General features: G+C 46.5%; 1 protein-coding gene across 1 annotated transcript in view; it reads right to left on the bottom strand.

Moving 5' to 3' along the window:
• thsd4 (thrombospondin type 1 domain containing 4) overlaps positions 1-12,500 on the bottom strand; it is a gene marked incomplete at both ends in the record, with an annotated part of 37,834 nt that overhangs the window by 6,550 nt on the left and 18,784 nt on the right. The window contains one exon of the mRNA XM_084437483.1: positions 1-30. This exon is cut by the window's left edge and continues 175 nt beyond it. Coding sequence (XP_084293609.1) covers positions 1-30 — 30 coding nt within the window. The remainder of the gene's footprint in view (positions 31-12,500) is intronic.

Below are 12,500 nucleotides of genomic sequence, written 5' to 3'. Positions count from 1 at the left end.
TGAGCCCAGGTACTCATCACAGCCCGGACTCTGAGAGAGAGAGAGAGAGAGAGAGAGATGGAGAGAGAGAGAGATGGACACAGAAAGAGAGTGGATGAAATGATCCACACACACACACACACACACACACACACATGTAATCACAGTACAGTGCTTCACTGTAGGCAAATGGAATAAGCCCTCAACATGAGATGGAACAGTTCCAACTGTTGAACTGTCCGTGAGTCACGTTCATGGAAAAATGACTATACACAACAATATCCCAATATGTATACACAAAGGTAAACCAACTGTGCTTAACCACTTCCATAAACCCCATGAACTGCCCGTAATCATCAACCAGAACACAACAACTAATTAGCAGAGGCCTTGTTTCATTCCAAAGTGGCATATTCTTGGAATGAAGCTTGAACAGACCACACATTTTCCAGTCCACTCCTCTGAGCTCGCACTCAGGTCCCACTGGCCGCCATAAATCACAGTGGTCCTGGATACGGTGAGTATAGAAAACTCAAATCAGCAGTTCATAAATTCAGTCAATTGAACCGTGAACAAAGGAGCTCACTGTGTGAACAGGTGCCACCGAGGATGGGAACACAGTGGGCCACCATTAGTTCCTAACCCTAACCCCAGGGCACGCCCTCACTGGCCCGCTGAGCCAATGGTACGACCCGGGGAAAGGGGGGGCATGAGAGTATGTGAGGTCGTATGGAACTAAAGACTCAAAGCTACTCACTGATTGGACAACTGCTGTGCTGTGTGTTTTGTGTCTCCTGTAAGGTCGTTACCTTGAGCACTGCACTCCTGTGAATCCCTCCAGCTCCGAGACGTTACACCATCACAAACAATTTCCTCCCCATCCCAGTTGAGGCATTACTAGCATCCTGCTTTGCACAACAAGCACTTTTTCTCACAGTGAATGTATATATTGGGTCTCAGCATTCATAAAACTGTGTTTATGTGAACACACGGTAATGCCTTTCTCAGATTAACTACTGTGCGGTTACCAAACAGTAAATGTGTGGTCCTTAAGGCGCGCAGAGTAGCTCCGAAGATGAATGGCACAAACAAATGCCTATGAAGTGGAGACACAGCAATTAAAGTGGGTTTTAGCTGCAGAATCTAGCGATCTCAGTGGGCTTAGCTGTACCAGAGCGGCCGTTAGCCATCTGCAGGGTTGGCTGGAGGACGACGGTCCTGGGTGGGGGTGGTCTGGGGTGCACCAAGGAGATTGGGCTAGATTGGGGTAAGCTCCGGGGGCTGGAGCCCGGCTCTGGCCCACCCCATAGCCCCGCGGTGCGAACCGGGCCAAACCCAACACCTGGTCCAAAGAAAATACAGAGCACCTCCTTCTGCACAGGAAATAAGCGCTGAGAGATGGAATAGCAAAGTAAGAGCCTTGAAAAATGACAAACAGGGCTCAGTGTTGCAGAGGACATTGTGGAATTTCTCAAGCTAGACAGGAACAGAGCAGAGTAACAAGGAGAATTAACCACGAGAGGTTTCACAAAGTCAAACGATCTGCGTGACAGATACAATGTTGCTTTGAGAATTAGAACAATATTTATCATGTTCTTTCGTGATCCTACATCGTACACAAATCAAGGATGTAATCTCTGTGAAAAGTCACAATAGAAAGAAACAGTGCCGGCCTCTGTCTCTGCATGCCTGGGAACCGCTCTCAACCACTGCTTCTCAACATGTGAGGGGAGAGCGAGGCACGCAATTTAGTGCCAGATATCTGAATCTTCGGTGTACTCTAGGAAACATCATGTGACTGCAAGGTTTGTGGAAAAATAGCCCTGGGGTTTCCTCTGCTCTACGGGGAGAAGCTGAGGGTGAGGTATAGGGTACAGGAAACTTGAAAGGACACAGGATTTATTTGATATGAAATGATTTGACGGATTATAGCTTACAAATTATTTACTGTCAAGAAGCACTTTTCCGCTCTGTGCAAAAGAGAGAGGCCCGGATCTGTCCCCCCATGAAAATAATTCAAAACATTCAACTCTGCTGTACCTTCCGGCCTGTCCTCGAAAAATGTGACCTTTGTAGTGAACCCATCAAAACAGTTGTCAGAACACATGAACGTACCTAAAGGTTTGAGTTCACAGAATTCAGAAAAACTAACCCCGAATCTGAAGAGTGGAGAACGTACGAGGGAGCAGGTTTGGAGGAATCTGTTTTTCCTTTCATGAACTTGGGTGTTTAAGAGCTGAATTCAGTCAAACCACATCATTACTGTTTCACCGTCCCTCGTGGGTGGTACTGTATATGTCGTTTGGCACCAGAGGACATCCTGCTTTCAGCACAACTATATAACAGGACATTAAATGTCACTGAAATCCACCTTCATCTGGAAATGATTAGATGTATCAGGATGGTAGAGTCAACAGAAGAACATTGAAAACAACATTAATCTCACTGTAAATGCCTGTGGTTCAGTAGTTCTCCCCATGCATACATGACGTCTCATATTTTAGAGACTGGCTTGTTATCAGATGGTAATCTCCAATAAAGCGTCCTGGTCAATTTAGGAGATTCTAGACACACAACACAAACAGGTGCACACAGATCCAGATATCCCAGATAACCTACCATCCAACAATGAAGGGAAAATAAAACAATAATCAGCCATTTACCACAACATGCTGGAAATGTGTTGAACAAGTACAACGAACAACAAATACAGGGCAAATGCCACCTCAGGTCTATTACAAGAGATATTGCGAAACTCACACACACACACACACACACACACACACACACACACACACACACACACACACACACACGATGAAAAGCAATGGAAGACAGTATACAGTACTCATAACGGCCATTTAATTCCAAATGTTTTGGTTTGGATTTGTGTGGAACTCTTGAGCTACATTAGGGTTAGAATTAGGATTAGCTTCGTAATCTCACAGTATAAATCTGCTCTTAGCTTACAGTAGCTATATCTCCTCTCTGGAACCCAGTTGGGAAAAACTGTCTGAATCAATATCCATCAGGTGGGTGGGTAAAAGGGAGGAAACAGACATTTATATCATTACCCTACACTAAACATGTTCAGTACACTATCAAGACACACAGTTGCAAAGACACACTACAATATGTCACTAAATACCTTTCCCACAAACTTGGTGCAGGTTACACAGTAGTTTACTGCAATAAGCAGGCTTTTAACTGCGTGGGAGGCCCGGCTTGTGGGTCTCCGTGTGGAATGCAAATATTAATAAATAAATAAAAAGTGGTGTGAGTGACTTCATGCTTAAATTAAGAGGAATGTTGGAAATAACTCACAGTCTCTTGACTCCACCCTTCACCCCCCCCCCCCCCCCCCCCCCCCACACACACACACACGCACACACACACACACACCACCACCAATGGTTAATTAAGTTATAAATGTGGTGGAAAAATAAGATCAGTTACTGCTGGGTTTTCTCAAAGGTGTGGGTGCGTGGTGTCAGAATGGTGTGTGTGTGTGTGTGCGTACAGTATGTGTGTGTAAGTGTGTGTGTGTGTGCGTGTGTGTGTGTGTGTGTGGAGTGGTGTTATTGTAGTTTGAGTAGTGTGTGTTTGAGTTGTGTGTTTTGGAGTGGTGTGTGTTTGAGAGGTGTGCGTTTGAGTAGGAGTGTGTCTGAGTAGTGTTCGAGTAGACTGTGCGTTTGACTTTGAGTAGGTGTGCTTGTCTGAGTTGAGCCTGTAGAGTGTGTGTTGAGTAGGTGTGCGTGTCTGAGTTGAGCCTGTAGAGTGTGTGTTGAGTAGGTGTGCGTGTCTGAGTTGAGCCTGTAGAGTGTGTGTTGAGTAGGTGTGCGTGTCAGAGTTGAGCCTGTAGAGTGTGTGTTGAGTAGGTGTGCGTGTCAGAGTTGAGCCTGTAGAGTGTGTGTTGAGTAGGTGTGCGTGTCTGAGTTGAGCCTGTAGAGTGTGTGTTGAGTAGGTGTGCGTGTCAGAGTTGAGCCTGTAGAGTGTGTGTTGAGTAGGTGTGCGTGTCTGAGTTGAGCCTGTAGAGTGTGTGTTGAGTAGGTGTGCGTGTCTGAGTTGAGCCTGTAGAGTGTGTGTTGAGTAGGTGTGTGTGTCTGAGGTGAGCCTGTAGAGTGTGTGTTGAGTAGGTGTGCGTGTCTGAGTTGAGCCTGTAGAGTGTGTGTTGAGTAGGTGTGCGTGTCTGAGTTGAGCCTGTAGAGTGTGTGTTGAGTAGGTGTGCGTGTCTGAGTTGAGCCTGTAGAGTGTGTGTTGAGTAGGTGTGCGTGTCTGAGTTGAGCCTGTAGAGTGTGTGTTGAGTAGGTGTGCGTGTCTGAGTTGAGCCTGTAGAGTGTGTGTTGAGTAGGTGTGCGTGTCTGAGTTGAGCCTGTAGAGTGTCTGTTGAGTAGGTGTGCGTGTCTGAGTTGAGCCTGTAGAGTGTGTGTTGAGTAGGTGTGCGTGTCTGAGTTGAGCCTGTAGAGTGTGTTGAGTAGTGTGTCCCTCTGTCTTGATGAGACCGTAATCCACGTCTGACAGCCAGATTAAGCAGGGGGATAATAACTTGGCACTGGCAGGTGTAGAGGTACTGTACTACACTAAAGCACTGTACTGTACAACGCTCAGCAACTCCGCAACACACAGATGCATTCAGCTGTCTGAGAAACCCAACTACACAAATTATCCATGATCAGTCGCATACCACACATCAATCTCCAGTTCAGCTCGTCCATTTAGGATGGGAAACAGCTCTATCCGATAACATAATTCTTCTGATCCAGAGCCCGTCACGGCGACCTTGGTCCGATCGGACCATGGTTCCCATGCCAGGTTATTCAGGGCGTCAGGACCCACCAGGCACACCACAGGCTCTGATTTGCTCCTGCCAAACCACAAGCGCTATCGTCGAAGGTGAGGGCAATAGGCATTTTGGAATTTCTGTGCCACCTAAAGGTGCGTTTGCCAGGATCGTGCAAAGTTTGCCTCGATCCTTTCACAGGGGGTGCTGAAAAATAAATGAATAGCCTACATTAATTAAATAAAACATTCTTGGGAGCGTCTGCATTGGGCACTGTGACGTACACTGATTTCCAAAAATATCAAATTAGGCTTCTGGCGTGCAAAGGAGCTGTCAAACTCAAAACTCAACTCAAACTCACGAGGCGCTGAAACAACTCAATAAACGTCTTGAGATTCATGAGGGACATTCTCGCTGTTTCGGGAAAGAGAGGGGTTATGGCATAACAGAGCTTTACTCTAAGAGACAGTAGGGAGACAATAATTCTCTGGCGAGAGGTTCTGGGGACAAACGACAGAGACAGTGCTCGACTAGGCTCACGCGACTGCGTGGCCATTTACTAGTGGAACAGTAGGAGGAAGAGGGAGGCAGGAAGGGGAGCAGCCCTTAAAATACCCCGGGACTGCTGCCAGTAACAATAACCCCGCCCCGGTATTCCGGGGTGAATTATGTCCCATTGTATCCCAATGTTCACCACATGCGTCCCCCCAGAATTCACCCTGGTAACTGAAGCCAGAGCGGCGGGGGAGGTTGGGGAGGAGACAAACCGGCTCCCAAGGCTGAACGGAGACTGCATGTCCGCAGGGTGCCGCTGACTAGCGAGGACTGACCCGTCGGCCTCCTCAGCTGGAGCGTGGTGGTTGGGAGCGGAGTGTTGGCCAGAGCCGTCTGACCCTGGGAGGGCGACGGACGAAGGGGAGGACGGACGCGTCGACACCCGGTCGTTCCAGTCCCCTGTCCTGTCCATGAGCTCGGACAATGTGCTGAATATTTCAAAAACTATAATCACTTAGTTTAATCTGAGAAAACATGGACATCTGAACATTTTGGTGTGTACTATGTGAAAGTACTGTGAAACGTAAAAATTGTAGGAGTAGCAGTTTGCAAAATGTGTTGATATTTTCTAATCACCGAATGCCACCACTCTAACAACTGAGCATTCCACCATTCATTTCAATGGGACAAAAATGAAATAAAACTTAAAGCTACATGAGATATCTCGGCACTTTGGCCGACCCCTCTGGTCGTGATAAAATCGGTACTGCGTTTTAAGAACCGTTCCCACAATTCCCCACTAACTAACTTGCATGTAGATAATTCGCGGGGCGAAGTGTTTGTTGTCCTCTTGTCCACTTCCACTTCCACCACAAGATTTCCCGCCAGTGTACTAGCCAGTACACCGAAATTCTAAAAAAAATTCTCATGCAGTCTCATGTCACGAAAACAATTTTGGGGGTCTTGCTAAGGCCAATTCATACACTAATGGCAAGTAAAGATGAATATTGAACTATAAAAGTTATCTCATTGAGCCTTAAGTGCAGCCGCTTCTATACCTGACATGTGTCCAAGTGTGTGTCCATTTGTAGCATGACATTTAGAACAATCAAGAGTCACCAGTACTTTCATTAACCTGCACCACTTACTTCACCACCTGGGTGTGATTCTTTACACTATGGCTCACCTGATTGGCTGGACATAGGCACACCTGTGGTGCTTCATTCCGTTATTCCACCACTGGACGCACCTCACTGACTTCCGGATACTTTGTGCAAATTCACAAAATGTGATAATTAGAGTAGGCTATGCATTGCGTTTGAGTTTGCCAATAGCCTTTGACGATTGTGTGACCACAATAGAGCCCCAAGTGTGGATGAATTCATGACGTTCCCCTAAGAGAGTGCCAAGACTGTTCCTGGGGGGATTAATACTACCATTTAGGATAAACTGTGTATTATTGTGTTGTATTCAATGTTGGAAGGTATGTTACTCAAGGACACAAGGCTAAAATTAAAATAAAGAAATAAATACATAAGCTACAGTGCATGACCTGACCTGTGTTGATCATTTGGACAGGAAATAAAAATACTTTGTGCGCTAAATTAAACTAATGTTTTTCTTTGGCCTAAACTCTGGCAGCCCTACTGCAATTCTCAGGTGAAAAAAAAAACTGATTAAAGGAACTTCTCCATTCATCTTCAACCAATAAAAAACCACTTTTGGATGAAAGAAACACACACCCTGTAGATCTCAATTTATGACCAGAGAGAAGCAGGGACTGTGGGAACATCTTCCATTCTTAACGCAAAGTAGAGCCTGCGAACTCTAGAGACTTGCCATCACTGTTATCAGGATTTGGCTCGCAATGACACACCAGCTCATCTGGAAATGTAATGTTTACATTACTGAGCTTCCAGAGCTGAGAATGCTGGGGCAACATCATACCAGCCAATAATTTATAGCAAAGGTTACCTTTAAACAAGATGGCCACCGCAGACTGGAAATTACATTACTGAAATGTACAGACCTCACAGACTGACCACAGCTCAGATGAGAATGAGAGGGGAGAACATGTTCTGTTTCTTAATAAATGTAGATAACAGGTCCAATTGAAAATACATGACAAAAATATTAAAATGAGACAGATTTTAAAGGTGGTGACATTAAGATATACTACCGTTAGAAACAGTTTAAATCAAACACAATGCAAAATGTTAGGGCTTATCAGCTGGGACAAATTAAACTCTTTCTGTATACTCCCCAACCCACACAAAAATGTTCCATCAATAAAACACTCTTCAGTGTAGTTTATTACTACTGACAAAATTGGAGAAATACTGAGGACTGCAATCTTTGCAACTGCCAAGATGACAAACCGTCAGCAAATATCACACTTCATAACCCATTCACTGATGATGACTCAGTTGTCTATGTATTAGCAGATGCTTTTAACCAGAGCTGTTCCCACAGCATCCTCAGCGTCCCTGTCATGCCTGAGGGAGTTGAACTCATGGTGACAAGCCCTATCATTTTTATCACCGTTTAAGCAACCCAGGCCCAACCTTCCGGTACCATGGGACCTTTGTAACTGTTAATGTGAAGGACTAGCTGCTCTCAGATCTCCCCTGACTCTCTCTGCCCTGGGACCTGTCTCAGGATGTGAGGAAGCGATGTGGCTTGGCACTGGCCAGGCCAGAAAACCTCAGCCCACCAAAAGTCATTCCATTGCTCTCATTTGACTTCCTGTCTGCTGAAATGCTGCATCACAATGGGGTTGACTTCCTGTCTGCTGAAACCTTACATGACAATGAGGGGCTGCCATGGCAGGCTCACTGTGAATCCATTACTGTCAGGCTAGTCTCGCCATGCCAAACTTCGGAGATCTCCGCGTGGAGACTTGTTTCAAGAATCTTTGCTAAAACAGCGCCGAAAACCAACGCTACCAATCAGAGACACTACCTACCACCCAATAGGGTGAAGGACCCGCCTTACCCGAAACGATGTCCTCCAATCAGCTAGAGTGGAGAATCAAAACAAAACATGAGAAAACATTCAGTCATTCAGTCTGTAGCTGAGCGCAGCGTTTAGAGACTGACTCATGAGTCTACTCTAAAACAAGCCTGAAGACTTTTCTTTTTGCCACTGCTTTCTAAGAGGAGATATGTTTATCAGTATACTGCACTGTAACTTTTATTCCTGTACTCTATTTGTCCTGCTTTTTGTTTTAAATGTCTATAATGACTTGCTTTTTGTTTTAATGCTTTTAATTTGTCCTGCCTTTTGTTTTAAATGTCTATAATGTCTTGCTTTTTGTTTTAATGCTTTTAATGTCTCATGTAAAGCACCTTGAATTGCCCTGTGGCTGAAATGTGCTATATAAATAAACTTGCCTTGCCTTACTGTCAGGCTGGGCAAGGCAAGGCTGACGGGCTGAGTTGAGATGGCCACCCATGTTCTTGAACCGTACTGATATCACATACTGTCGTATATCCCATTTATTTACAAAGAATGTATGATGGTTCCATGAGACTTCATGTTTCTATGAAGACAATTGGTAGCTCTGTTAAACATTCTTCTAACTTTGATAAGGGACCAGCTGAGCTCCGTGTGTGTGTGTGTGTGTGTGTGTGTGTGTGTGTGTGTGTGTGTGTGTATGCGTGTGTGTGTGTGTGTGTGTGTGTTTCCCCTGATCCCTATACCAGTCCCCTCATGCCAGCAGGTCATGTCAAGGCCCTGTATGTGGTGTGATGAACCACCCCCACCCCCCCCCTCCCCCGCCCACCCCCCTCAGTCCATGTGAAGTGAATTTGGCCGTCATGACCACAAGCATGTGCAGCCCACATGGTGAGACGATGCTGGATGGTCCCACCCGAGCTAGCTAACGATCCTGCCTTTGTCCCAGTCAGCGTTAAAGGACAATGCTCGTTTTTGACAACCTGGACCTTATTTACGACATATTATAAGACGTTTGACTCACCGAGATCACTTTGGTGTAGTTCGGAGGCCTGTAGAAGAAATGTAAAATCCAGTATATCCATGTAATGGCGGTGATCGGGGCAACGAGAATGCAGCTTCTAAAAATCTATTTTCTGCCGCGAAACGGTTGTTTTCATCAATCTGTCTTGATGAATCGCTAGTTGTGCTTACATAGAGCATAACTGTTGTGGTTTTCACATGCCATGATCTTTAGAAACGTCTTTCGAAACGAAATAGCTTCCTCACTTTCTCCAGCACTAATGCGCACAGCGCGCAATCGTTGCTCCAGCACGCTGTGCGCATGCGTGCTGGAGCAAGTGAGGAAGCTATTTCGTGTCTAAAGACGTTTCTAAAGATCATATTACAGTGGCATGGGAAATACCACAACAGTTATGCTCTATGTAAGCACAACTAGCGATTCATCCAGACAGATTAATGAAAACAACCGTTTCGCGGCAGAAAATTGATTTTTAGAAGCTGCATTCTCGTTGCCCCGATCACCGCCATATGGATATACTGGCTCACGCTGGATTTTACATTTCTTCTACAGGCCTCCGAACTTCACCAAAGTGATCTCGGTGAGTCAAACGTCTTATAATATGTCGTAAATAAGGTCCAGGTTGTCAAAAACGAGCATTGTCTTTTAAGAACACATCTGCAGATATGCCATCATACTATGAGGACAGCTCACAAGTTGAAAGGTGGGGTTCACTTCTGTACAGCGGAGCTGGACTGAGGTACTGTACACTACATCCTCTGGATGTTGTACTGTTGAAAGACCTTATGAGCCACCATCTCCGCTATGGAGTCAATAAAAGAGAAACATATAAGAGAATATCATTTTACATTTAACATTGCCGCATCCATAAATAATTACGAATTCAGATAAGTTTACCTTAGAGGGTAAATTGACATAGAGGACAAGTCTACAATAATGAAAAGTAACTGATGTCCTGCTGTAATGCTCCCAAGCGTGTGCTTAAAAAACATTTTGTTCAACAAAATGAAACAGACACACGGACCATCAGAACACACGTCTACATGAAAGACGGGATATCAAGAACGTCTGGACTTGAGGGCTAATCCAACATGTTATTTTTCCCCTCCCCAAAAATGTCAATTCTGTGAACTTGTGTCGTGGATATTCTGCCTCAGTCTCAGCCATGTAACCATTAGTAACAACACAAGCTCCAGGTCTTTCTGGACAGTGATAACTCATCCGCTCTTTCCAAATGTAAACGACATTTCCCAGTATGAATCATAACCATGTGTCAGCCCGGAGTTGGTATCGCAAACAAGCGCAGGGATGATTTAACGGCGCGAGGAAGACCGTTCCCACCGGAGTGAAGCGGAGGTCTCCTCCATCACTTAAAGAGGCCGTCTGTGTTAGATAAACTGCGGGAGTTTATAGCGTTGGCTACAGAAGCAGTGGAGAGGGACACAGTCATGACTGGGGGGCTCTCGTCCCCTCAGTTGAGACATGATCTACCTCACTACCTGCCCCCCCCCCCCCCCCCACATCCCCCCAGTCTGGAGCCAAGGGCTCCATAAAGGCCCAGCACTTGTAAAGAACTCTGGAATAGCAGCCTTGCTGTTGATTCTACTGCCGTAAAGACGCCTAGGGTTTCTCCTGACATCATCGCCTGTTTGTACAGGATCTGTTTGGGAAAGCGATAATGAACTGTGACAGCATGAGCCCAGTTACCAGGAGAATGACTGTTAAAGACACTCCAAATGTAGAAATGACTGCCCCTATAGAGCATAATGGGGCATGCTGGGAAAATAATAGGCTACATAAACTACTTTACAATTATTCTTTCAGGTGCCAATCGTGGGGACAGGGGATTGAAAAGTGACTGATGACTCACTGGTGCCTGTGTGTGAGGCCCCATCCTCAACATGGTTCAGTTCTCTGAATGTGAAAATGAAAAGCAAGCCCGGTGTCTCAGTGTCCCCAGCAAGCAGGGTTTTGTCTCGGAAAGCTTCACCAAGGGACACGTCCACAGACCTGTAGAGATCACCTGTCGCCTCTACGCCATCTCATCATTACACTACAGTCCTGTCAATCAACTGTGCATGAACGCTAACCACTGAATGAACAAGCTAATTTGGGGCAACACGCATACACTAATAGTGTTGTTTCCATAAGCATTTCCAAGGTATTGCCAGTACTGTCTTTATGGGGAGGTCCAGTCCAGCAGAGGGGACCACTGGCAGATACGGGCGTAACACAACACCCCAACCAGCCAGTAAATGCGCTGTGGAAAAACTAGCTGCCCACCCTGGCTGAGCTTCTGACCAGTGAAAACAGTCACACCGTAAATACCTTGGAGGGCCAGGATATGGAGTCACATGCCGCAGCACATTATTAGACTGTCATATAATTAAAAATCACTTCACAAATTATGAAGAGCCCAGATAAAGACTTAGAACAACCAGACTGCAGTACAGCGAGAGCACAGGGGCAGAAGACAGCGCTTCAGATGGAGTCCCAGTCCTTCTCCCAGCTGGTCCATACGGAGCAGGTCTGGAGGAGCTAGGAGGGTGAGGTCCTACCTGTGGAGAAGCTAGGAGGGCTGAGGTCCTATCTATGGAGAAGCTAGGAGGGCTGAGGTCCTACCTGTGGAGGAGCTAGGAGGGGTGAGGAGGGTGAGGAGGGGTAAGGAGGGTCCTACCTGTGGAGGAGCTAGGAGGGGTGAGGAGGGGTGAGGAGGGTCCTACCTGTGTCCGCGTCTTCCCCTGCGCACGCACATGGAGGCAGGCAAGCAGCAGAAGAGCCAGAGCTGAGAGCATTCTCTCATCAAGACCACCGGGCACTCCAGTCAGTCAGGCATTCACACACACAACACACACACTCACTCACACACACACAACACACACAACACACACAACACACACACACACGCACGCAAACACCAAGTCCAGTAGCTGCTCTGCTCTGCTCTCCCGGCTCCGCTGGTCCCCCCGTTCGTCTCCGTAGCTGAAGAGCAGTGAACGCCAAAACCGCTGCCCAGCCTGATCTGTGAACGCCTGGGCTTGTAAACTGAGCTGGAGGAGGCGCGGGGGGGGGGGGGGGGGGGGGTAGGCTTAGAGGAGAGAGAGCAGGGAGGGAGGAGGAAGGCGGTGTGAAAGAGAGAGAGAGAGAGAGGCAGAGTTGAGGGAGAGAGGAGGTAGCCCAAGGGAAGAGAGGAGGTGTAGAATTTGATAGTGAAACAGGGAGGTTGGGAGGGAAGGACTTGTCTAATCCTATAAACTTAAACATGAAGGT

The sequence above is a fragment of the Borostomias antarcticus genome, assembly GCF_949987555.1.
Source record: "Borostomias antarcticus genome assembly, chromosome: 4".
NCBI lineage: Eukaryota > Metazoa > Chordata > Actinopteri > Stomiiformes > Stomiidae > Borostomias > Borostomias antarcticus.
This window is presented reverse-complemented; position numbering and strand designations above follow the sequence as displayed.